This window comes from Myxine glutinosa, chromosome 1, assembly GCF_964187855.1.
Source record: "Myxine glutinosa chromosome 1, kmMyxGlut1.1, whole genome shotgun sequence".
Taxonomy (NCBI): domain Eukaryota; kingdom Metazoa; phylum Chordata; class Myxini; order Myxiniformes; family Myxinidae; genus Myxine; species Myxine glutinosa.
The window spans coordinates 147,907,050-147,934,640 of NC_136261.1; the positions used below are offsets into that span (position 1 = coordinate 147,907,050).

General features: G+C 44.9%; 1 protein-coding gene across 5 annotated transcripts in view; it reads right to left on the reverse strand.

Moving 5' to 3' along the window:
* Positions 1–27,591, reverse strand: part of LOC137429316 (uncharacterized) — a 42,039-nt gene that overhangs the window by 12,048 nt on the left and 2,400 nt on the right. For 2 of the 5 annotated variants that reach the window (XM_068119278.2, XM_068119286.2), the window contains exons 2-3: positions 20,242–20,318; positions 10,500–10,628 (exon numbers count right to left, since the gene is read on the reverse strand). In XM_068119278.2, the coding sequence (XP_067975379.1) occupies positions 10,500–10,605 (106 nt within the window). In that variant the 5' untranslated portion in view covers positions 10,606–10,628; positions 20,242–20,318. Of the gene's footprint in view, positions 1–10,499; positions 10,629–15,598; positions 15,615–20,241; positions 20,319–27,591 lie in introns of those variants that run through there. The other 3 variants (XR_013623471.1, XM_068119273.2, XM_068119292.2) reach the window with 2 other exon arrangements.

Sequence of the window (27,591 nt, forward strand, 5' to 3'; positions counted from 1 at the left end):
GTCGGTTAATGGTATCGAGTATTCTGCGGCCTAGTACTCGTAGGCTTAGACTACCGTACCGTCTCCGACCTTGTGGTTTGTTTTTCTCTCAGCGATTCGTCGAATGCGCTGAAATTATTTTCGTTCTCTGTTTCGTCCCAGTCATTCACCCCGTACATCCTTGTTTAATATCTGTACTCACCAAAAAAAAAAAAAAAAAACCCTAAAAAAATATTTCCTTCCCAGGTCTTATTCGTTTATTTGTTGTTCTTTTTGTTCGTTCGTTCTTCGTTCGCGATCACGCGGTAAGAAATGTATAATCTCTCCCCTGAACAACTATTTTCTCTCATATATTATAACACCCTTTTCTTCTTTTCCTACAAAAGGATGCTTTCGTCTTGCTCACCAAATCTATTCATTCCAAAAAATATATATAATACCATCTCTTACAGTTCCTCCTTTCTACATTCCCTAAACTATCCAGAACTCCATCCCTCCTCCAGTGTCCTCAAACGTATTTTTGACTCGAAGGTCTCAAACTCATTTTGCAAAAAATGTTCGTTTCCCATGAATCGTACACTTTTCAAAATCCAATCTCACCCCTCCCCTCTAAATCCTCCCCATCACCCATCCCTTTCAAATCTCCCCCCTTGCCCCTTCCCTCCCCTCCCTCCTAAACTCCTCCCACACCCCTCCCCTCCGAGACTCTCCCTCGCTCCTCCCCTCCTAGACTCCCCTCTCACCCCTCCTCCTCAAAGCATCCTCCCTGCTTCTTCCTCCTTCCAACTTTCACCTTCATCTCCCCAAACCTTCTGCCTTGCTCTTCCCCCTCCTCAAATAACACCTCACTGTGCCTCACCCAATCTCCATCAAACCTTTTGTCCGCCCCATTCTTCCCTTTCTCCAAGCTATTCTGAAATCTCTGACACACCTTCAACAGCTCTCCCTACCTCTTCCTCCTCTTCCACATCTTACCCTACGCCTCCCCCCCCCCTGTTCTGGACCCGATGCTCCCCCTTCCTCTTCATTAACGGTATGGACCTCAAACATCCGGGGCCTTCGCTCAAACTTGACTGACCTCTCCATACAGGTTGCTTCTGACAAACCAGATGTGATCTGCTTAACAGAAACTTTCCTCCTTCATGATGTCTCTGATGCCTTGGTATCTCTCCCAGGTTACTCCCTCCTCCGGTATGATAGACCTGAGCCTCGTCCTGGAGGTGGGGTTGCTATCTTTATAAAAAACTCTCTTCCTCACTCGCCCTCCACTGCCCTCTCTCCACCTCACCCCCAGGAATACCTTTGGCTACGGCTTCCCCTTCGCTCCCACCTTTTGTTCATATGTGTGTTGTACCGTCCACCAATCAGCGATGACTCCATCTACATCTCACTGTCTGATAATATGGACCAACTTCTATCTACCCATCCCAACTCTCTCTTCCTCATATGTGGTGATTTCAATTGTCACCATGCCAGTTGGCTGGGTGTGGGTACCTCTCTCACCAGCCATGGCTCTTCAGCAAAGGACTTCTGCGACTCACTGGGACTGACACAATCTGTCAATTTCCCGACCCGGATCTCAGTCAACGGAGCATCTTCTCTTCTGGATTTGGTTATGACAAACTTCCCTGAAAATGTCTGCTGCTCTTCTTCTGCTCCAATCGGCTCATCTGATCATGTGCTTGTCAAAGTGGACATCTCCCTGACCATTCTCAGAGAGCCTCCTCAGCGTCGACGAGTCTGGCATTTCACTCAGGCCAACTGGCACGGTCTTCAAGCAGCCATCAATCATCTGGACTGGTCTCCCATCTCTACCGCCTCTGACATCAACTCATCCTGGGAATTCTTTCAAAGTAAATTGCTCTCTCTCATGCACAGATTTATACCATCTCGTCTTCAGTTGTCATACCCTTCCTCCCGTCCATGGTACACGGAATCTTGTGGTGAGGCTGTTGCCCTGAAACAACTTGCTTTCGTCTCCTGGAAAGCAAATCCAACGGAAGGAAACCTCATTTCCTTTCACAAAGCCCGAAACAAGTGTGTGTCCACCCTCAGGAGAGCCAGGAAACAATATCTCACCATTCTCAAGACCGAACTCTCTTATCTGTCTCCCTCTTCCAAATCCTGGTGGTGTCTGGTCAAATCTGTTTCTGGTGTTTGTTCCCCCTCCATCCCCTCCCTCACCTCAAATGGCTTAACGGCTGACTCCGCACGTGAAAAAGCTGAATGCCTCAACTCTGTGTTTGCCTCTAAATCTTGTGTCCCAAACCCATCCCTTTCTGTACCCACCGTACCCAGTCGTACCCAGCTGCTCCTGGACTCTGTGTCCTTTCCTCCTGACAAGGTGGAAAAGTTTCTGTCAACCCTCGACTCTGATTCTGCAACTGGTCCTGACGGCATCAGCCCACGGGTCCTAAAATCATGTTCTTCTGCTCTTTCACTCCCTCTTTCTGTTCTCTTCACCCTCTCTTTTGCTCAAGGTCATCTGCCATCTGCTTGGAAATCAGCCAACATCACCGCTTTGCACAAAAAAGGTGCAAAAACAGATCCCAGCAACTACAGACCAATCAGCCTTCTCCCAATTATCAGCAAAGTCATGGAATCCATCATTGCTTCAGATATTAAATCTTTCCTCTTCTCCAATGGCTTGATCTCTGATCATCAATTTGGTTTCAGACCTGGTCACTCTACTCTGGACATGCTGCTTCTGCTTTCTCAACAATGGATGGAGGTCCTCAACGCCAAACAGGAAATTAGAGCTGTCTCCCTTGACATTTCACGTGCCTTCGATACGGTCTGGCACCCTGCTCTGCTCTCCAAACTCTCCTCCTTTGGTATCCATGGAAATCTCCACGCATGGCTGGCGGACTTCCTCTCTGGTCGTAGTCAACGTGTGGCCCTGAATGGGTTTCTCTCATCTCCTCTTCCTGTTCAGGCTGGAGTTCCCCAAGGTAGTGTTCTGGGCCCTGTGCTTTTTCTGGTCTTCATCAATGATCTCTCTGACTCTCTTGAAAATCCTCTCTATCTCTTTGCTGACGACTCTACTCTCTGTCGCTCCATTCCTCATCCCTCAGATCGGCAGTCTGCAGCCTCCTCACTCTCTGCAGACCTGGACAAAATCACAGACTGGTCAAACAAGTGGAACATGTCTTTCAATCCTGACAAATCTCACACTCTTACAATGTCTCTCCGAAAGGACCGACTGGACAACCCTCCCATCTACTTTCTCAACAATCCTCTCCAAGAAGTTCTGTCGCTCAAGCTTTTGGGTCTCACTATCTGCCATGATCTTTCTTGGGAAAACCACATTTCCAAGCTGGCCTCCAAAGCCAGTCGCCGACTGGGCATCCTCCGTCGTGCGAAGTCCTTCCTTGGCACACCTGAGCTCCTCACCACATACAAGGCTTTCATCCGCAGCTCAATGGAATACTGTTCCCCCCTCTGGGCTGGTGCTCCTGCCTCACACCTTGCTCGGCTTCATGCTGTTGAGGCCAAAGCTTTCAGAATCATTGGAATCTCCTGCGATGTAGTCAACGCCGAGGGCCTTTCACTCACTCACCGCAGGCAGGTTGGTGGTCTTTCTGTCTTCTACCGACTCCTCTCCGGCCTTGCTCCCCCAGCTCTCTCTGTGCTCTGTCCCCCCAATATTCCTTCAGGTCGCACAATATCTGCCTGCAACCCTCTTATGGTTAAACTGCCAAAGTCTAGGCTCTCTGCTCACCTTCACTCTTTCATTCCCCTTTTCTCCCGCCTCTGGAACAAACTCCCCCACTCCCTTCAATCCCACTCCTCCCTCCAGGTCTTTAAAACAGCTGTTCACCACCATCTCTTATCGTCCCCCATCGAAAACCTTGATCTTTTCTACCCACGGTAATTCACCCCAGAGCCCTTGCAGTGTTCATATGTTTTAATCCTCTCCCACCTCCCCCCAAGTCCTCCCGATGTCCCTGCTCTCAAATGTTGTGTTTGTGTCCTTCCCCCTCTTCCCCCTCTCTTTTGTGTCCTTCCCCCTCTCTCCCCATCTTGTCTGCCGCTCCCCTTGTTTTTTGTGTTTTGTGTGTCGGTTTGTCTTTTTGTGTGATTAATGTTAGCTCTTTCACGAGCCTCGATCTTGTATACAAAAAAACAAAAAAAAAACAAAAAAAAACAACAAATATTGTATTAAAAATCACACAAGAATAACAGTACAACAATAATAGCAATCAAAAGTACAATCAATGTATATCTTATGATGGTACCATCAGATAGTATAAAGTAACTCTCTGTGCGCCAAGTGAGCGTAACAAGAACATTCCCCAATGTCTCTTATTCCCGGCTTCAAGACGAAGTTGATTCGCTCCAGCGATCGCTAGAACGATGTCCAATCGAGACCAGAATCCCGTGCGGATGGCAAGGGCAGTCACACAGCCGAAGCTGTACAAAGGCGCCCTCAAGGTGACTGGGAAATCCAAAGGCGCCCTACAGGCAACTGAGAGATCACACCCTTGGGTATGGACGGATTAGCCTTCAAAAAGCCACATAACACACACGCCCCAGATCGACGTCTGAATGCGGTGAGAATTGTCGAAAAGAAACTAAACCGCGAGCGAAGCACAAGTCCTGCGCGAGTCAAAATGGCCGACGACCCGCTCTTGAGACGGGATGGCCCGGCGATAATTCTCTTCGGAATCCACCGCCAAAAACCTGACATGCAGATTGATCGATCACAGCGATGACAACTCTGTCACAGGAATTTCCTATCCCAGAAACCCGAAAGTTCGCGTGACTCTAGCTCGCCAACGTTCGTTTCAGAACTCGGAGCAACTCGGCTTTCTTGTCCGACTAGACTCACTCCGCCCCTTTTCTTTCCCTTTCGCTTTGTCGTCATCCGGTTCCTGTTTCATTTAAAACCTTAATCTTTTATCTTTTGAAAACAGTTCATGGACAATAAACCTTTTGAACACAATAATAGTATATGGAATCAGAAATATTTACAGTGGATGCAAACCACCACAACGGAAGTGACGAATCCGTAACAACTGTCTGCTTTACTTGAGTGTCATCACCATTGACCTGATTCATCACGTTAATCTGGGCTGAAATTACATCCATCCCAGGTTGCAGGTTGAGCTGGTCAGCCTGTTTCCTCAGCTCAAGATGTGAGAGCTCCAGCTGTTCAATGAGTCGTGTTCTCTTATCTCCATCTTCTATTTGGCAAAGCTCAAGCATGCTGGCAATATCACAAAGCATGCAGCAGGTTTGGCCTATTTTTGTTCTTCTGCAAGATGTAAAAACTCAGAGTTTGAGCGTAGAGAGAATGGGCTAGCTCTTAAAGCGTTAGACATTTGTGATCTTCTACTTATCACTGAGGCAGTATCGCCAAGTTGAAGATCATCTGTTGCACGAGGTTGTGACAATTTAGTGAAAAATTCCTCCGTTAAAGGGTGTGGTTTTTCTGAGATTGCTTCTCTTCATTAAAGAGTTTGAAGAGTTATTCGTCCACATTCAGAAACTCAGCATACTGCAAACCAGTTCTGATATTCCTCGTGTATTAGCTGAGATGTTCCACCAGATTCCATAAAACACGAGATTTGTGGCATCTTCTCACAAAGTTCTCTAAAGAGTCGATCGTAGGCTCAATGCTCCTGTTCTCGAAGAAATTCCATACCTTTCTCTGTGAGCTTGATTTCTCTTCCACTTCGACTCTTCACTCCAAAAGTATTCCCATTGGTCATGGCGAGTCCTCTGGAGAGTTTTTATTTTCGTGTTTATCACACTTACATCGATGAATAAGTCCTCCGAGGCCACAAGAGTTTTCCAGTTTTCATAAGTACATCGTTAATTTCACATAAAAATTGAAAAGAGAAAGGAAAAAGTATAACCATTAAATCCACGTAGTTACTCATAGTAACGTACAATACGTACAACAACTCAAGCATCAGGGTTTGCATCATTAGTCATGCAATGACCATATGCCCAATTTACAGTAGGAAATGTATTTATAGAGGGGTCAATATATGGTTGAACCCCCAAAAAATTGATACAAAAGGTTTTTCAATGGATTCTGGTACCATTGGGCATGCTAAATAACATACTAAAAATCTAGTAACATCTGACTTCCAGAAAGGGGTCATTTTCAAGATGGCGTCGAAGATGGCCGCCGGGAGCTTAAAATGGCCATATCTCAATTATTATTCAACCTAGAAAGGTGGTTTTGGTGTCTAACCCTAGGTTTTAGGGCCCAAGGAATCCAATTGAATCAATAAAATTACCATCAGTTAATTATTTATTGACAAGTCCAAGATGGCATCCCAAGGTGACATCCTGATCCACTAAAATGGCTCTGTCGAATAGTAGTCAACCTAGAGAGATTTTTTCAGTGTGTATACCTAGGTTTAAGGCACCCAGGAAATCATCAAAATTACTTAAATAAGCACAAAGTAATCAGGTAATCCAGTAAGCCAGGTTTACCAGCCCATTAGGCATTTGTTGTCTTATACAGCTAGTCGCTATTCATTGAAAATGACCCCTTTCTGGAAGTCAGATGTTACTAGTTTTTTAGTATGTTATTTAGCATGCCCAATGGTACCAGAATCCATTGAAAAACCTTTTGTATAAATTTTTTGGGGGTTAGGTGAGTTTCTTTCGTATATTGACCCTACTATTATCTCTGTCCCGGGGTGAGGTATTAAAGGGAAAAACAAAAACAGCACGAACTAGAACGGCAATCAGTAAAGTGCATACCTCCGCCAGGCTGAGGACTGTTAGCTTTTTAGATTTTATATCGTTAGCTTTTAGAAGACGGTTTCTGAGAGCAGAGAAGACCACTTCTGTTCGCAAAGGAGCCAGTAACCGGGAAGTTCCAAACTGCACCTATTATTAATTACCAGCAGGGGCTACCTGGCGCCGTCCGGTGCTGTTCTAATCCTGTTGGTATTTTGAAGAAATCGAATTTTGGTTTATTTTTCTATTTTTTTTGTGGGGGCCTAAAACACCCCTTACTTACACTCACCAATAAGAGGGTCAAGGATCATTTAATAAGACCTTCCTGCCCACCAGGTTTTGTCCAAATCCGTCCACAACTTGAGATATCGTGCTATATGTCGTTTTTGGCCCCATCTCTCAATGGTGAAGAATCACTTAAAAATTATCGTATCTGGATCTTCACCAAAATCTAATCATTTTGTCACATTCCCAACCTCTCCACCAAATTTTGTCCGAATCCATCCACAACTTTTTGAGGTACCCTGTTCACAGACAGACATGGGTGAAAACATAACCACCTTTAGTGACGGAGGTAAGCCAAAGTGGAAGTGAGAAACAAGAACATAACGCCACCTTAAGTGGGGGACACAGTCACAAATGAGAATTTTCAGAAGCAAAGGATAAATTGAAGGAAGCAGTGGAACACCTCATATCTGTCTCTTCTCCCTCTTTTACTTTATTTAACTCTCCAATCACTCCCATTGTCCTTTCACGCCATACAACTCCACTTCATCATGGCACATCAGAGTAAGCTAGGTATGACCTCTCGTATATGCTCTGCTGGAATGGCGCATCCACGTGAGCTACTGCGGGCCCCTTACAATATTGGGACTGAACAGACTCAGGAAATTGGGGGAAGTGAAAGAAAAGAGGAACGAATAAGTGGAGGTGAGCAGTGAGCCTAGATTTTGGAAGGTTGATGAGAGGATTACTGGCAGATGGTGGGTGCCACGCAGAAACCTGGGAGGGATAGAGCTAAGGGAGGGCAGAGGGTGCAAGATTAATAAGGAGGCAGTAGAATACAGCGAGGTCACCAACCTGTCTGCGATGCAAAAATAACAGGCTGAGACACTCGGCTTCGTAACGGGAGATCCCCATTATTCTGATGGCCTTGCTTTCAAAGATATCAAGGACAAGGTGTGAGGCAGGGTGCCAGCCCAAAGGGAAAAACAGTACTCCATCAAGCTGTGAAAGAAGACCTTGTAGGTTGTCAAAAGTTCAGATTGGCCTCGGAACGACCTTGCATGATGGAGGATGCCCAGTCGGAAGATGCTTGGAGGCAATGTTGAAAATGTGAAATGTTTGCTTTGGAGGCAATGTTGAAAATGTGAAATGTTTGCCTTGGAGGCCATATTGGAAATTTTAGGCCATATTGGAAATTTGGAGACCATATTGGATACATGTTGGATCATGGCTGATGGTGAGGCCCAGAAATTCGAGTGACTTCCCTCTTCAAATGATTTACTTAGGAAGTAGATGGAAAGCTTTGTCAGACGGTCCTTTCTGAAAGAAGGGGTGAGGGCATTTGTGGGATTTGTCAGGGTTTGAAAGACATATTCCAAGTGTTAGATCAGCTTTTGGTTGACATTCAGCATTTAATAGTAGCCTATAGAGGGCAGATAAACCCCACATGTTTGCATGCATGGGGAGAAATAATATCCTTCTTAAGTGCCCCGCTGAATACAGAGAGAATATTTATTTCATAACATAGCATTTCTGGTTCCCAGAGCACCCTGGGAAGTTGCGTCACTTCCCCCAAGTTCAGTGGCCGTGTGCGTCTGAAACCAAAATCTAGTGTTGTCATGTATTTGGCTGCGTGTGTGCATCATTTGTGATTCTAGCTCATCCATGAACCTTAAAACATGTACAAACGAGAAAGTAGAATTTGACTGGAATGAATCAATGGATATTCCCCACCCACGTTGGATTTCAATTAAAGGTCACATGAAAAATTATAGGTCCTTTGAGAAAGCAAAAGAGTGAGAGGGAGAGAAAGAGAAAGAGAAAGAGAAAGCGAAAGAGAGGAAAGAAAGAGAGGTAGAAGACAGACAACATCAGATGCTTCTAACTAGATACTAGAGATATAGAACTAGAGATATAGATATAGAACTGCACATGAACTTTGATATGTTCAATCTAAAATAGAATCAGGATAAAATAGGGTGTCAAGTATGTTTTAAATCTCTGGAGTGGTTTACAAGTTATTGCAGTAACACAAGTTTTCAATTAAAGGGTACTTGACATTCGACCTTTTATGTTTTGAATGAGAAATTTAATCAATGGATCTTTGCATTACAGTCCATAATTATGCCAAATGTAATCAAAATCACTTTAGCGGATCACAAGTTATCACGATAACGGAAATCTGCTACTCTCAGCAAAAGGTCACATGACCCTTGACCCTTTGAACCCAAAATCTAATAAGTTCATCTTTGCATCATAATACACATTTGTACAAAGTTTAGTTGTTTTTTTTTAATCCGTTCAATGGCCCAAGAGTTATCGCGGCAACAAAAATTTATCATGGATGGAAGATGCCAGACACCCCAAAAACAGAACGCTTCTGGCACCTTCAGCAGCGAAAGCATTTTAAAAAACTAGAACGGCATTCAGTAGAGAGCATATCTCCGCCAGGTGAACAGTTTACGTTTTGTATCCTAGAGTAGACCATCCATCCAAGATATTCAATTTTTGTATTTTTAATGAATTTTCTGAAATTTGTAGAATTTTTTTTTCACTTGGAAGTTGTGGGTTACAGTGTGTAAATAAAGGTGGAAAAAATCTGATTTAATGCAATTTAATTCCAGGCTATGAGGCAACAAAAAAGTGAAAATTTTGAAAGGGGGTGTAGACTTTCTTATAGGCACTGAAAACCCCTTCAGCTGTTCTTAAGTATCACATTTTACCTGACATGACCTCTGACCTGTGATGCTGAAATATAATCAGTTCATCTTTGCATCATAATATGTACTTATACTAAGTTTGGTTAAAATCCCATTACTAGTTCACAACACAATTTTTACCTTACGGATCCTTTGACATTTTGACCCCATAATCAAATCTGTTTATTTATGCATCATTATACATTCGTGTACCAAGTTTGACTTAGATCCCTTCAGCCGTTCTTAAGTTGTAGCGGTAATGAAAACCTATCATGGACGGTCGAATGAATGAAAGGATAGGGAGACGGACAACCCTAAAACATGATACCTCGAGCGAATTCGTCGGCGGAGGCATAAAGATCATCTCACTCCTTTCTGCACATGCGCAATCTGGACGAGATTCTGTACAATTTGCCAAATTCATAGCCAAAGTACTGCTAAACTGCACGTTTGTGTTCCAATTCATGTTCCAATTCGTGGTCTAGGGTTGAAAATACTAAATTCAATTGAAATCAAGTAGTTCCTCCATCATAGACTGACATATGTAGACAGACAGAGTAAGCAAATTGCTTAACCCCACTTTGTGCTTTTTGCGTGTGGGGTAACAACCTGTGATGATGAGTGCAAGTCAGTTTTGAAACAAAGCTAGGTGGGTGAAGGATAAGCATTAAGCGTGGTTAGAGAAGTCTTTTGTCTGTTTGACGAGTGCATATCATGTGTAAGCTGAAGACTTGTACAATGAGTGTTATTGCAAACTGTTATACACTCAAATTCGTCACACACTTCCCTTTTAGGATGTGGGCTGTGATATTGAGTGCAAATCTTAAAAATAATTATCTATTCTGATTCATAACCAACAATGTGCATCCTACGATGGGGTGACATTTTAGTTACCTGTTGCAGGTGCAGACTTAGAGTGGATTGATGATGATCCTGGTTTTGTTGACTCAGGTTGGGTCAAACTGCAATGCTCTTCATTTGGATGTTCTGCTGAAGTCATGTTGCATCCTTCATCATATAATTCTAAAGAATGTAAAGTGGGGAAACTGTCAACATATGCACTATATACTGTCTTGTTAAAGATCTGTGGTAAAGGTAAACACACAAATTGTAATGCCAACCTCAATATCGTCAAATGAAACTATCAAAAACCACTTACAGTGCATTCAGAAAGTATTCAGACCCCTTCACTTATTTCACATTTTGTTATGTTGCAGCCTTATGCTGAAATCGTTTAATTTCATTTTTTCCCTCATCAATCTGCACTCAATACCCCATAATGACAAAGAGAAAACAGGATTTTAGAAAGTTTTGCAAATTTATTAAAAAGAAAAAACGGAAATATCACATTGACAAAGTATTCATACCCTTTGCTATGACACTTGAAATTTAGCTCAGGTGCCTCCCATTTCTCTTGATCATCTATGAGATGTTTCTACACCTTGATTGGAGTCCACCTGTGGTAAATTCAATTGATTGGACATGATTTGGAAAGGCACACACCTGTCTATATAAGGTCTCACAGCTGACAATGCATATCAGAGCATAAACCAAGCCATGAGGTCGAAGGAACTGCCTGCATAGCTCAGAGACAGGATTGTGTCGAGGCACACATTTGGGGAAGCCTATTAAAAAATTCTGCTGCATTCAAGGTTCCCAAGAGCACAGTGGCCTCAATAATTCTTGATCGGAAGAAGTTTGGAACAACCAGGACTCTTCCTCGAGCTGGCCACCCGGCCAAACTGAGCAATCGGGGGAGAGGGGCCTTGGTAAGAGGTGACCAAGAACCCGATGGATCAATCTGGCTGAGCTCCAGAGATCCTGTGTGGAGATGGGAGAAACTTCCAGAAGGACAACCATCACTGCAACACTCCACCGATCTGGGCTTTATGGCAGAGTGGCCAGACGGAAGCCTCTCCTCAGTGAAAGACACATGAAAGCCCACAGAATCTTGTTTCTCACAGTCTGAGAGTCCTTCAGGTGCTTTTTTGCAAACTCCAAGCGGGCTTTCATGTGACTTTTTAATAAATTTGCAAAACTTTCGAAAATCCTGTTTTCTCTTTGTCATTATGGGGTATCGAGTGTAGCTTGATGAGGGAAAAAAATGAATTTAAACGATTTCAGCATAAGGCTGCAACATAACAAAATGTGAAAAAAGTGAAGGGGTCTGAATACATTGTACATATTTTTGGACTTCAGCAGGACTCTTGCTAACATAAGTACATATATTCGGGAGATCATATAAACAGAAAAACAATATTGGAAGTGGGGTGGAGAGTGTGGAGGTATTTCCCCTCAACAGTCCATAAATGTTGGAAAAATACCAATAAAAAAGACGAAAAAAAAAAAAACCCAGACGTCACAAAGCTATTTGTGATGTTAGAAAAACAGGCTTTGTGCTCCAGCCACATTTTGGGAAATACCAATAAAGTTGAGAGCTCGAGATGTCACAGAAACAAGGAGAGACTGATGGGATGCAGGGGTGTCAGCCCATAGGAAAGATCAGTACTCCACTGAGCTAGGGACAAAGGCCTTATAGAGTAAGCAGTTCTGAGTTTACGATGCTCTCGAGCAACGACCTAGTCAACACGCAAGTTCTCCACGAACAAGGTTGTTGCACTAAATAGGCCAGATTTTGAATTGAGCTTCAGCTTACTCATGATTAGCAAATAAGCACAGTATTAAAGGGCTATACAAGACTTATTAGTCCCCTACCGGTGTACACCGGAGGGGACTATATGTGTGCACTCCGTCCCTCCGTCTGTCAGTCTACGTCAGTCTGTCCGTCTGTCAGTCAGTCCGTCACGCAAAGAACAGTTTTCCGGACTTTTTTTCTAAACTCTTAATGCTAATGATTTCAAACTTGGTACATGGTTTCCTCATAAGTTACAGATCAAGTTCGAACTTCACGACGTTTCGATCATTTTTGACAACGTTATGGCACTTTGAACTTTGGCAATTTCCCCAACAGTTTTCTGGACGACAGACTGCCGGTAGGGGACATGTATTGCAGCGCAATGCTCAAAATGCTTTTTTCCAGAATCCTTGCTGCAGCTCCCAGCGGTTGCATCAGCATAAGAGTGTTTCTAGGGTACACCTTTCAGATAAACAAGGTACTAAACTATGGCCAGAATTAAAGAAATTTATTACAAATATGACAAAGAAACTTAAGTTAAAACATTATTTACGTGCAACTATTGCATGTCAGCCATAAAGAGAAACAAAATGCCACCGTGCTGTGTGCTCAATGGTTTGGACCTCGTTCCGATACGCACAGAGCTGACTAAGCTGGACTGCTTGAGCAGACAGTTCATTCAGCACACCAAGGCATACCAGACTGTTGTCTGGTACCAGACTAGGTACGTACAGAAAAAAATACCCACCTACAACTCGCTAAAGGCATGTAAAGGCACAATGTTCTTTCTTCCACAACCCCTTAAACAAAACTCTACACACACTGGATGAGGTGGGTGAGCCTGTTGAAGCAACCCACAATTGTGCATCATTGTCAACAGGAAGGCAACAAAGAACAAACCTGTTTGGCGGACCTTGGTACAAGTCAAGAACATCAAAGCAGCCGTGAAAAAACTCAAGGAAACAAACTGGCTGTACAAAGAAGTTGACAAGTATGTTGATGAGGCAACCAAAGAAGTGGTTGAAGTAGTCAGTAAGGCTTCGAGCACCATGCTCGAGAAAGCCACCTAGAGTGAATTGTCTGGATTTCAATTTTAGACCATCAGTAATCTGGAAAGCAAGCTCTCGACAGAATCCTCGTGCCCGTGTTGTGGAGTTAGACTTCTAACTCTGCTAAGACTGCCACTGACAAAGGCAAATCAAAGTTGCAAGGATACATCGAGCCTGAGCAACAGAGAGTTTGGCAATTTCGATTTTATTCACTTGATGCAGAGAGAGTGGCAGTGGGATTATTGTGTAGCTTCATCTATTCCTGTTTGAGAAATTCAATGCAGCGAGTGCTGAAAGTCACGACTTGCCCCTCACATGTCCGGGCATGCATACGATCAAAGGAATAATGCCAGATGGGAAGGGCATGTTCCGATCGCTGCCGTCGTACTGTCGTACGTGACAGGATCTGAAGACCACCAGAGGCAGTACATGCTAAAATAGTCTAGCACATGAGAGATATTGCTCCCCGTATGCTGGGACATATCAAAAACTATTCGGGATGGAGCACCTGTTCAAGCATGGATAAGTACATCCTGCAAAGTAAGATGGACAGGTATGCCTGGGTCACAGATCTCGAACTGCTTACCTTTGCACCAGAAATGGTTTTATACCCTTCCCCAGATCTATGCCTCCTCACAATTCCATCTCAGAGATCTATGGACAGTTCCTTAGACTTCATGGTAGAGTTTCTGCTCTGCCATGCACTGTCAACTAACTGTGGGACCTTATACAGAAAGGTGTGTTTCTTTCTAAATCTTGTCCAATCAACTGAATTGGCCACAGGTGAACATCTCAAGGATGATCAAAGGAAATTGGATGCCCCTGAGCTCAATTTGGAGTGTCATAGTGTCAGGAAGCGTCAGGAAGGGCATACGGCCATAAAAACATTGCTTCAAACAGGGAACCATGATTGTCATGGGGCCCGCAAGGCTAACCCCCGCTCTAGCGGGGAAAATGGCCTTAAAAACGATCATTCATTCATTCATTCATAGCAAATGATTTGAATACTTATTGACTTAAGACATTTCAGCTTTTCATTTTTAATTACCTTGTAAAATTTTCTGATAAAAAAAAAAGATTCCACTCAGTTTTGGGGCGAGCCAGGCCAAACCTTCTGGGAACGTTTTGGGGTCCTGGGGGGTGTCCAAGTCGGTGTGAGGTTTCAAAAAATTCTCACTACCATTACGATTTTCGATCTGTATGAGGCATTTCGTATCCGCCCTTTCTCATCACATATTCATCTTTATTGGTTAATCACGTCAGAATGAAGTCTATATTCGTTTACCTCATGAGTGTTTGCAACATTGTATTTTGTTGTTTTAATGCTAATGTATTGTTTTGTGATTGGAATGATGGTGTTTAGGAATTAAAATACAGAGAGATCGAGTTTAAAGGAAAATGAGGAAATTATGTGAACGGTTTTCACCCGTGACATTCGTGGATTTGGCATTTGCAGTTTCACCATTGACCGACTATATAAACATTCAACTACAGTAAACCTTTTACCCAAGTCCTTCACAAACCGGCTGTCCATGCCTGACATTTGAGTAAAGGTGTCACAAAAACATGGAATATATTGGTTTATGGTGCAGCATTCAATACCACCAAAATCATCCCCCTGAATGAAATAAACAAAGTGAATTTTGCAGCAGCACTATTCATTCAGGAAAAAGTAACAGCAAAACACCACAAGAACAGAACATGTCCCACACAAAATAGGGGCAATACCCCTTGGTGCTCACCTGGTAGATAAAGCAGTATACTACATTGACTAAAAAGTAAATGTATTGTTGCGGATGCCGGGTTCATCGACGTACTAAGGGGGGTTTATGACCCCGTTCCCCCTCAAACTCTGGTTCCACAGGCCGTTGACCGCGACTAAGCTCGTGATTGACGGATTGCTAAGCAATTCCGATCGCCAACCTCCCAGCCACGCGCCAAAGAGTTTGCCGGTCAAATAATCCCAAATACCTTCAGGACACACGACCGAAGAAACCGGGGATCGAACCCTCGAGCTTCCCACACTTTATTACGTGCCGAGCGGATTTGCACGGCGTGGAAAGCGGCGTTACCCGACGTGATTTACGGACCTGATTCAAGCCAAATTTGGTCTCGGATAATACTAGGCCAATGGAGAAAGGACGTACCCGAACAGGTTTGAAAGTAACAACAAAAATGTACAGCCTTTTATTTAGAAGGCACAGGGAAAAGACGAAGATGCGACCTTACCAATTCCTTACCTATAATAAACCCCACAGGCACCTTCACACACTCACACACAGGGAATGACACACTGGTTATTCTCGTACCGATGTACGTGTTGGGATTGACTCGATGGTGGCCACTTGGTCTGGTGTGTGCAGTGCGCAGCTCGATCCTCGATCCGGACGTGCAGCCTGAATGAGGTAAGGTCCGAAGGACGAACCGCCACCTCAAAGTCAGCACGGACGAACTTCAGCACAGGTTGGACAAGCTGCAACGCAGGCAGGGCTTGATTCAGCGCAGGTGGGACGACAAGCTTCAAGATGAGTCGCGGGAGGGGCCAACGCTTGCAGGTCCACCGGATCAGAGCGAGAGATCGGCGAAGAGTGATGGATGTCGGGCGTCGACGCAAAAAGCAAGAGGGTGCAAGAGGGTGATGGGCGGGGTTTTTTATCTGACCCCAAAAGCTTCCAGAATGTTCCACAGCCTCCCATTGGCTGAGGTTGGTCACGTGCTGGCCTTCAAACCCTCCTCCCCCAATGAAGGTTCCAGTCCTCCTTCCCTCTTTCATTCGGGGGGGTTTCACAACCCATTGGTCGCTTGCTGGTGACGTGCCCCCGACCCCTCATTGGTCACGTGGGCCTGTTCTTTTGGCCACGCCTTCCTGCACATTAAAAATGTCTTTCCTTAACCACACAAAGGTTTGAAATCCTGCCTACTCGCAACGCATATTGGTGTGGATTATTACACAATGGGAAGGGGCTAATCTTTACATTCAATAAGAAATAACTAACTACTGCAGGTTACATGTTGTCGTGCAATTAACTATCGGGGGTTTGCCTTTAGGGCAAAACCGCAACAGTATTTTAAACCAGTTTGAATGGTTGCTACAAGACAGGGCAGCATGTAGAATCATACTAACGTAATCATAAGACTTCAAACAAACAAACAAACCAAAAAAAAACAAACCTATTTTGGGGGACACCCCCAGTAGACCCCGAATGGCCCGATTTTTTAATTCCATGAACAAACTTTGGTACACTACAGAGGCGCGTGCGATTTGCACTTCTGGAAGAAGAAGAGCTCTCTTCCGGTCGTTCGATTTGGACTCTTCTCTTCTCGGAAGCTCTTCTGCCTCTTCCCGTTATCCAGCAGAAGAGGGGCGGGCTCTTCGAAAACAAAATGGCCTCGCCGATTACTTTGAAAGAACTTTGTCATATATGACACGTTGATATTACAGCTGTATGGCAAGTTTGCTTAACAGGCTTAACTCACTTAATCACGAGTTCTATTTTACTTATTTGTTGTTTTCTTGGTAATTAGTGAGTGATATGGGAGTGATATATATGCCGTTTTCACCCATAATTTCAGTCACGGAGAAACGCTGCTGGTTATACTTACGCAGCAAAACTTGCAAGTGAAAACACAATCTGGATATTTGCATCAACTTGTGATGTAGTGTCATCTTTGTCTAATTCTTCCATCATGAGCACGAGTAATACATGTTTGGCCGCCATCTTGCTTCTCTTCTGCCTGTTCGGCGCAAAGCAATCTTCCGGAAGAGGATTCTGTCTTTGGAAGAGACCAAATCGCACGCGCCTCAGGTGGTGAAGGTTGTGGTAAAGTTTAATCAGAATTGCATGTGAAGTTCCTGAGAAGAAATCAAGTACCTATTTTGGGGGGACCTCCCAACCCCCCCCCCCCCCCCCATCAGACCCCCTCAGGACTCGATTTTTTTTAATGCCGTGAAAAAAACTTTGTTACATCATGGGTGGTGAAGGTTGTGGTCAAGTTTGATCGAAATTGTGTGTGTAGTTTCAGAGAAGAAAGCAAATACCTATTTTGGGGGGTCAAACCTGGACCCACCTTGACCCTCCGTAGACCCACTTAGACTTACATTTTCTTAGTGCCGTGTACAAACTTTGGTACATCACGGGTGGTGAAAGTTGTGGTCAAGTTTCAGCAAAATGGTGTGTGTAGTTTCAGAGGAAAAAGAAAATTACTATTTTGGGGGTTAACCCTGGATCCATTTTGACCACTGGTAGACCCCCTTAGACCCCGACCTTTTTAACGACGTGAACAAACTTTAGCCACAACAACAAATATCATTTGTGCCAAGTTTGGTCGCAATCCCATCAGCAGGTTCGGAGAAGAACTTGCAAGTGTTTATGGACTGATGGACTGACGATGCACCATCGCATAAGCTCGCCGGAACTTAGTTCCAGGTGAGCTAATAAAAACCCAGCACCACCATGGAAGCAAAGACACTCAGAAAGGAGACAGGACAAATCCAGCAATTCAAAAGAGGAAATAAAATCCCAAAACTAAAGAAGATAATCCAGGAAATATAATACAAATTTAAAGTTGAAGACAAAGATCGAGGTTATGGTTGCTGAAAACAAACTGTAAATCGAAAAAAACTATGACAAAGCTCACGAGGAGAAAACAAGGCCAGATGTTTGAATACAACCAGAAAATATTGTCACACGAATGCCCTCGGTTAAAACCGTGGGCTCGCGGATGGCCAAACGGACTTAAATGGAGGCGACGATCAATTACGGATTTGACTATGCAAGCACGGGAGGAAGAAGAAAGAGGAAGAAGCGGCGAACTCTTACCTGCAGCCCCGACGGCAGCCCTCGATCCTGTAGGAAATGAAATCAAGCGAACGAAAACGGAATTTATGGTACAAAAAGAAACACGTTTATTGAACGGAACCCGAGAACAATGGACACGCGGTAAATACATGTCCTAAATTGGGATCCCGCACACCTCACTCCAACAACAGCACAGGGGAAAGAATTAAATGAAATAAAATGTCGTGTTTGTGGATGTGAACTTATCTGTCTGGCAGTGTAGCGTCGTCAGGAATCGTCCAGGCTCCGATGCTGGCGCGAAGCAGGCCTCCGTCTGCCTCGTTCACGCTCCGCTAGGCCCCGAGCCACCCGTTCAGCAGCACACCTCGCTCGCCCGCCCGTCGGCCGCACGCGAGGTCCCGTTTGCTCGTAGCACCAAGCCTTGCTCCAAGCACCAAGCCTCGCTCCAAGCACCAAGCCTCGCTCCAAGCACCAAGAGCACCAAGACCAAGAGCACAAAGACCAAACCAAGCACCAAGAGCCCGTGAAGAACCCAGGGAAGACGACCACGACGACCCCAGAATGCCTGCGAGCGAGTCGTCTTGTCCTTGCCGTGTCTCCGTCAGCTCTGTCGCTTTAACAATCAGTCCCTCGCTTCTGTCTGTGGTCTTTCCCGCCTTCTCACGTCACCGGCCCTTCCCCTCCAATCAGCGACCTGCTTCTAAGTAGGGATTTTGCGCTTTCCGCAATGATTGGCCGAGTGTTCGCGCCTTCCGCACTGATGGGCCAAGTGTTCGCATCTTCCGCACTGATTGGCCGAGGTGCCCACGGTTGATGTCCCTGGGCGGGGTTCCAGCCTGCCTGGCACGATGTTTGTCGCCCATGGTGGCGTACTACGTGGCTGCTGCCTGTTGCTCTTCCAAAGTCATTGTGGTGGTGGGGGATTATTTAATGTGTGCACTAATGGACCTATCTAAGTGTCTTTCGGATGTATTGCCATAAGGGACACTGGGTTGCTCACAGAGGGAACGACACACGAGGGAATTTTACCCATAATCCCTACACTAATTATCATACCCCGCCCCCTCCTGGCGGGGACACAGATACAACTTATTCCGACATACGGCTAAACATAGAACTTATTACAGGTAGATTCCCTATCACGACAGTCGAGCACCTACCTATGCAGATCTACCTGGATCTAGATATTTCTTTACACACCGACATAACAATATCCTTCCCTGAACTAGGGAAACTGATGGAGAATGTGTCATCCCCTCCTGAAAAAGATCAACTAGAACGATTCTGCAAAGGAATTTATGAAGATTGAAAAGAACACAATAAGGAGGCGGAATGGATCCGAAACCTGGAAGTGAAGAAGCAACATCTCGAGGAAATGGCCCCAGTAATAATTGATGCAGAAAATATAAGACAACAACTTGCAAAGATGGCAAACTTCTATAGCCCTGGCCCAGATGTGATTCCAAACTTCTGGTTAAAGCAATTTGATGCTCTCCATATTACCTACGCTCAAGCATTCGATTAACTTATCCAAGGGGATCAGGAAATGGATGACTGGCTCACAGAAGGTAACCCCCAAATAATCAAGCTGATTGAGAAAGCCATGGATGTCTGGAATACCACACTAATCCTGCAGCACTCAGAATGAAAGATCAAAATACCAGGAGTAAAGATACGACGCAGGATTTTCCAAGGAGACAGACTTCCCCCCCCCCCCCCCCCCCTCCTGTTTTGCTTGGACCTGGGCCCACTATAGTAAGTAACCTCATTAATGAGCAAGGTCATGGATACACCCTAACATCCACAAAATAAAATCAAAATAAATAAGAAAAGTGACATCAACTGTACATGGATGATTTAAAACTCTTTGCCCCAAACTGCAAAAAATTGGCAGAACAGAAATTAGTGAAGCAGTTCTCTGATGACATTCAAATGGAATTTGGCCTAGATAAGTGTGCCAAGTGTACATTCGTGCAAGGTAGACCAACAAAAATGGACAACATAAAAATTGACCGAGATCCAACAATACAGGAGCTAGACAACGAAGCATCTTACAAATACTCGGAGTAGAAGAGGCCCGCAAAATTTGTCATGAGAAAATGCAGAAAAGAATTGCCATATACCTGTGTAGGAGACCGATCCTGAAAACATACCTTTTCCCAAGGAACAAAATCAAAGCCATAAACCAACGAGTAGTACCATTCTTCCGATACAGCTGCGCAATAGTAAACTGCCCACACACGGAAATACAAAACCAAGATATCAAAACAAGGAAAGTCATCATCCACAAATTGGTCTACAAAAATAAGTGTATCCCAAGAATGTACCAGCCAAGAAAAGGAGGTGGCGGCCAGATGTAACTCAATCAAGCGCACAGAATGACAACTGAAGGATTGGCTGAATGCGCAAAAAGTGCAACAGACGACCGAATCCAATTTGTAAGCAAACACGAAGACAACAAACCAGAGAAGGTATCCCGAAACCACCAAACAAAAAATTTCCAAAGACAGGTGTTAATTGAAGATGTCACACAATAAACCGAAGCACCAAGTACAGCACCAACAATTGCAAAAAAAAAAGAAGGAAAAAATATAAAACCAAATAACAACAGATATGCACCAACAAATGGGAGAACGATAAAAGAGCAGGAAGGTATTACAAAAAAAAAAGAAAAAAAAAAAAGTAGGACTGGTTCATGAATCGTGATCCCTTAAGGAGAATAACAGAGAACATGAACGAACGAACGAACGAACGAACACACACACACACACACACACACACACACACACACACACACACACACACACACACACACAGTTCGTGTGTAGCCTGTGCCTGCTGGTTGCATCTTTTTCTGGGGGGCACGGCTGCTGTTGCAGCCTGCAGTTTCCTGCGCGCACGGAGCCAGGAGTGAGCGGACCGTGCAGCAAGGCCTAGTTCCCGCCAACGGGCAGTGCAGCTTGCGGTTTCCTGCGCTAGGACATGGAGGCCTGAGACGAACCGGGACGATTCCTGACGAGGTTCAAGAGCAGCTCGGAGGGAAGAGTTTTTCGGAGCTGTTTTCGGCTGACGTGCTGATGTCCTTGGACTTCGCGCCAGGCTCTAGGCCGACGTATGTGATATTCAGCAGCATAGATGCAACGAAAAGCACGACTGAATATCGTCACTTCGTGGCTGCTTTCCGCCGCCGAAATTCAGCGCGGCTTGGGCGATTCTGCCCCTGTTTGGAGAACACCCAGCGAGGCCTTCATCGGGGCCGAGCGAGCAAGGCTTCCGCTGCCGAAATCCAGAGCGGCTTGGGCGATTTTGCCCCAGTTTGGAGAACACCCAGCGAGGCCTTCATCGGGGCCAAGCGGGCAAGGGCGTGTCGGGACCTGGTTCGCGCCATTGACCGAGTGGTTCGCACCAACCGGAGCTGTTTTCGGATGACGTGCTGATGTCCTTGGACTTCGCGCCAGGCTCTGGGCCGACCAGGCCAACGTGCATCGAAGTCCTTTCCAAGGGTGTGGTGCTGACCGGGCCACCGTGGTGCTGACCGGGCAAACGTGGCGTGGTACTGACGGGGCCCCCGCAGCCGTGATCCCCCCCCCCCCCCCCCCCCAGAATTTCCCTGTCTTAAACGTTTCCCAGTGTGTACCCTGGATTAGAATAGGTACACCGTATCCCTGCATGTCGTAAGAGACGACTAAGAGGGTTGGCGTCAGGAAGGGCATCCGGCCATAAAAACATTGCCTCAAAAAGAGAACCATGACAATTACAACTACATATGGGTAGGGTACAGCCCGAAGTGGAGATTGGTTTCTGAGGTTTGGGACATGGAATGTAGGGACAATGACAGGGAGATCAGGAGAAGTGGTGGAAGTATTGGTCAGAAGAAGAGTGGACATATGTTGTGTGCAAGAGACGAGATGGAAGGGAAGTGGTGTGAGAATGGTGAAGGGTAGGCAGGGACAGAAATACAAGTTTGTGTGGCAAGGGTGCCTGGAGGGCGTGAATGGTGTTGGTGTCCTGTTTTCTGAGGAGTTTGTAGACAGTGTGGTGAGTGTGACGAGAGTGAGTGATAGGTTGATGATGGTGAAAATGATGATTGGAAAGCTCTTGGTGAACGTCATCTCGGGATATTCTCCGCAGGTTGGTCGGAGCGATGAAGAGAAGGACAAGTTCTGGTGTGCGATAGAGAAGCTGATGAAAAACGTGAAAGATGAGGAAGTTGTTGTGGTAGGAGGAGACCTAAATGGACATGTGGGAAGGAGTATGGATGGTTTTGAGGGAGTTCATGGGGGTTACGGATATGGTGTGAGAAATGGAGAAGGTGAAAGGATTTTGGAGTTTGCTGATGGAGCCGATTTGTTGATTTGTAATACTCAGTTCCAGAAAGAGGATAATAAGCTTGTTACATACACGTCAGGTGGGTCGACGACAACCGTTGACTACCTGATGGTGCGTAGGCGAGATAGGGGGCACCTTCGGGACACAAAGGTGATCCCGGGGGAGGAGGCTGTTTCACAGCACCACTTGGTTGTCTGCGACATAAGGGTGAAAGGTGCGAGGAGAGCTCGGCGGGTGAAGTACCAACCGAGAATGAAGGTGTGGAGGTTGAAAGAGGTGACAGTAAGGGAGGAATTAAAAGAGAGGCTGAGTAGGGTAGAGGATGATGTGGTTGAGCTTGAAAGTGGTTGGATGTCAATGAAAGCTAGTCTGTTGGGAGCCGTTGGTGAGGTGTGTGGATGGACAAAAGGACCACCGAGGCACTCGGAAACATGGTGGTGGGATGATGAAGTTGGAAAGAGGATTGACGAGAAGAGGAAGAAGTTCAAGGAGTCGCAGAAGGCGAAGGGTATGGGAGCAGAAACAGCAGAGCATGAAATTTATAAGGCAGCCAAGAAGGCTGCAAAGAAAGAGGTAGCAAAGGCGCAGGAGGCATGTAGGAAAATGTTCGGAGAACGCTTGGATTCGGAAGAGGGTCAGAGAGCAGTATTCAGGATTGCAAAGCAGATAGCGAAAGACAGGTGTGATGTGATGGGGGTGAGTTGCTTGAAGGATGAAGTGGGACAAATCGTTGTGGACACAGATGGTATTAAAGGAAGATGGAAAAGATATATGGAAATGCTGTTGAATACAGAGAATGAATGGGATGGCAACATGGAGAGTAACCCAGTTTTAGGACCGGCAGAGAAGATAACTGAGAAGAACGTTGAGGAAGCGATAAAAGCAATGAAGAGTCGAAGAGCGGGAGGGCCAACGGGAGTTGTGGGAGATATGTTGAAGGCAGCAGGAAGTTGGGGTGTGAAGAGAATGACAGAGATCTGTAATCTGGTGGTGAAAGAAGGCCGCATTCCAGTGGATTGGGAACTGAGTACCCTCGTCCCTCTATACAAGGGGAAAGGTGGCCCTCTAGAGTGTGGCTCGTACCGAGCGATAAAGTTATTGGAGCATGGAATGAAGGTATTGGAAAGGGTGTTGGAGAGGAGGATAAGGAAGAAAGTGAAGATCGACGAAAACGAAATGCAGTTTGGATTTATGCCAGGAAGAGGAACGACAGACGCGCTTTTTATTGTGAGGCAGTTGCAGGAGAAGTACATGGAGAAGAGGAAGAAGTTGTTTCTTGGGTTTGTTGATCTGGAGAAAGCATTCGATTGGGTTCCACGCAAAGTATTGACATGGGCATTGAGGAAGTTAGGAGTGGAGGAATGGTTGATCAGAGTAGTGATGGCAATGTACAAAAGAGCACGCACAGCTGTAAGGACGAAGGACGGGAACAGTGGTAAGTTTGAGGTGAAGGTGGGAACTGGGAGTGCATCAGGGGTCGGTCCTAAGTCCACTACTACTTGTAGCTGTGATGGAGGTGCTGGCTCAGAACGTAAAGGAGGGTTTACCGTGGGAGTTGTTGTATGCAGATGATCTGGTGTTGATTGCGGAAAGTATGGATGGACTGAAGGAAAAGATGAACAAGTGGAAGGAATGTATGGAGACAAAAGGTCTGAAGGTGAATATCGGAAAGACGAAGGTGATGGCAAGTGGTAAAGCATGTGGTGAGGTGGAAAGAACTGTGAAGTGGCCCTGTGCTGTGTGCCGGAAGGGTGTTGGAGTGAACTCCATTCAATGTACAATGTGCGCTGAGTGGGTTCATCAAAAATGTAGTGGTCTGAGAGGGTCATTAACCAGTGTGGCAGCTACATTCAAATGTAAGGTGTGCACAGAGGGAGCTGCAGATGGAGGAAATGTTGAGTTTGATCTTGGAGACAGCGTGAAGCTGGAAGGTGTGAAAACATTTTGCTACCTCGGAGACATGCTGAATGGAGAAGGTGGATCAGACTCGGCAACGGTTGCTGGAGTGAGATGTGCATGGAAGAAGTTTTGGGAACTGAGTGGCGTCCTGATGAGGAGGGGAGTGTCGTTGAAGCTGAAGGGAAAGGTGTATGCTGCATGTGTGAGAGGTGTTACGATTTATGGGAGCGAGACATGGGTAATGAACGTAGAGTAGCAACGAAGGTTGGAAAGGGTGGAAATGCGAATGGTTCGACGGATGTGCGGAGTATCGTTGAGAGAGAGGACAAATGATGAATTGCGAAAAATGATGGGAATAGAGCCTGTGATTGATGTTGTGAAGAGGAACAGGCTGAGATGGTTTGGTCATGTGTTGAGGAAGGATGAAAGTGACTGGTTAAGAAGAGTGATGGAAATGAATGTAGAAGGAAGTAGAGGACGGGGAAGACCGAGAAAGACTTGGCCAAAGATGGTGGAAGAAGAAATGCGGGCAAGGGGGTTAACAAGGAGAGATGCAGAAAATAGGGCAAAATGGAGAAGGTTGTCATGGGGACCGCAAGGCTACCCCGCTCTAGCAGGGAAAATGGCCTTAAAATGCATGTTGTTGCTGTTGATGCAATGCCTCTCCATAACCAGTAAGCTGGTCCTCATTTGCCCGACCTCGGAAGGATGACAGGCTGAGTCAACCCACCTGGTGGGAATTCAATGAAATGAACAGGGGCTCCTACTCAAGACCCCCAATATCTCCAGCCAGCCAGCCACCTTAACCGGTAAGCCAACACCAGGCTTCACACACCTCTTATAGTTATAGTAAACATCAGATTTTTGTTTGCCCTTCAACCCTGCTGTTGGCATCCCCCCTCCCCCCCCCACCCCCCCCATCTCCCTACTGTTCCTTTTGCGTCCTGTTTTTGTCTGTTACGTTCTGATCCGTTCAGTGTACTAGCCCTTCCACGAGGCTGACTATGTATCCAAAAATAACTAGAACGGCACTCTTTGACGTCATGACGTCGACTGATATGCCTCCGCCCACATTATTACATCATTATATTATACTTATATCAGGTTTGATTGAAATCCATTCAGCTGTGCCCAAGTGAGCACATTTTTACCTGATATGACCTCTGACCTATTGACCACAAAATTTAATCAGTTCATGTTTACATCATTATACATACCTGCACTAAGTTTTTATTTAAATCCCTTCAACTATTCACAAGTCTCACATCTTTACCTGACATGACCTCTGACCTTTGACCACGGGACACCCAAAATCTAATCAGCTAATCTTCATATCATTATACATATCTGTACCAAGTTTGAATTAGATCCCTTTAGCCATTCTAAAGTTATAGACCTATTACACTTTGACCTTTAACCTTTGACCTCTTCACCCCAAATTTTAATCAGTTAATCTTTACATCATTGTACAAACCTGTACTAAGTTTTAATTAGATCACTTTAGCCGTTCTCAAGTTATAGACCTATTTCAGACTTTGACCACAAAATCTTATCACTTATTAATCTGTACGTCATCTATATTATAATAGCCGTAGATGATTCTGTCTGTCTGTCTGTCTATCTGTCTGTCTATCTGTTGGGTGTCTGTCCGGGGTGTGGCTTACTCGGTTTGCAGAGTAGCTCCACCCATAGCTCCACCCATTCTGGGAGTGGCTATAAACAAATATCCACCATTTTATTAACTCGCATAGCTTTGAGTCCTGTTTTGTAGGCCCGTGGTGTCTTGCTCTCCCCCAGTCAAAATCCCCAGTCAAATTCGATAAATCATTTCATTTTTCACAGTCGCTAACATAGTTTTAGACTCGGTTGAAAAAAAACGGGAAGAAAATCCGATGAAAGTTGCCGTTTATAGAACGAAATGAATTCTCAAAGGCCTGTAACTTCAAGGCCATTGAGTCTCTCTCACGCCTTTATCTCCAATCTAACTCACCATATGATTTCATTTTTATCGATGGTTTTACTTTTAGACTCGGTGTCAGCAATAATTGAGAACAATCCACACACGCGGGAAAATGCAGAGATATATTTTTTAAAATCGCGTCATGGTGTATCATACACCGCCCAACATGACACCGCCGGCAATGTGTCGATATATATTAAAAATTCGCTTTTGCTTTTCCGTTATGATATATTACTATTTCGTTTGATGATAGTCGTCACAAAAACGTCAACAATGATGCCGACATATATTTCTTCGTTTTTATTTCATTCAACATATTAGCCGGAAGTAAAATATGTTTCAGGAAATTACCGAGAGATATTTCTTCGTTTTTTTTATTAGTTATGTGCGCATACACTTTAAATAGGTTTATTTGAAATCTTTAATTTTCCACAAACATTCCACACACGCGGGAAAATGCAGAGATATATTTTTAAAAATCGCGTCATGGTGTATCATACACCGCCCAACATGACACCGACGGCAATGTGTCGATATCTATTTTAAATTCGATATATCATTTCATTTTTCACAGTCGCTAACATAGTTTTAGACTCGGTTGAAAAAAAACGAGAAGAAAATCCGATGAAAGTTGCCGTTTATAGAACGAAATGAATTCTCAAATGCCTGTAACTTCAAGGCCATTGAGTCTCTCTCACGCCTTTATCTCCAATATAACTCACCATCATGGTTTTAGACTCGGTGTCAGCAACGCGGGAAAACGCAGAGATATATTTTTAAAAATACACCATATCACCGCCCAACAGCCAACAAGTATCATACACCGCCCAACATGACACAGACAGCAACATGTCGACATTATCGCTTTTTCTTTAAACCGAGTGAACCGAGCCGAACCGAATACACCGAGTGAATTCACCGAGCGAATTTCATCCAATTCCACCGAGTTTTTTTTTTGTTTGTTTGTTTTTTGTATACTGAATCGAGGCTCGTGAAAGAGCTAACATTTACTTCACAAACAAATCAACCAGACAAACAAAATACCCAAAAAGAGGGAGCGGAAAACAAGATGGGGAGAGAAGGGGAAGCACACAAACACAACATTTGAGAGCAGGGAGATGTGTGGAAGGGAGAGGGCTTGGGGGGAGGAGGCGTGGGAAGGGGGGGGGGGGGGGAGGGTGGAGAGAAACCGAGAGATATTTCTTCGTTTTTATTTTATTAGTTACCAGCAGAAGTACCCAGCGTTGCCGGGCGGGGGAGGGGGGAAGGGCACGTACACTTTAAACATGTATATACATGTGGGATGTGGTATATA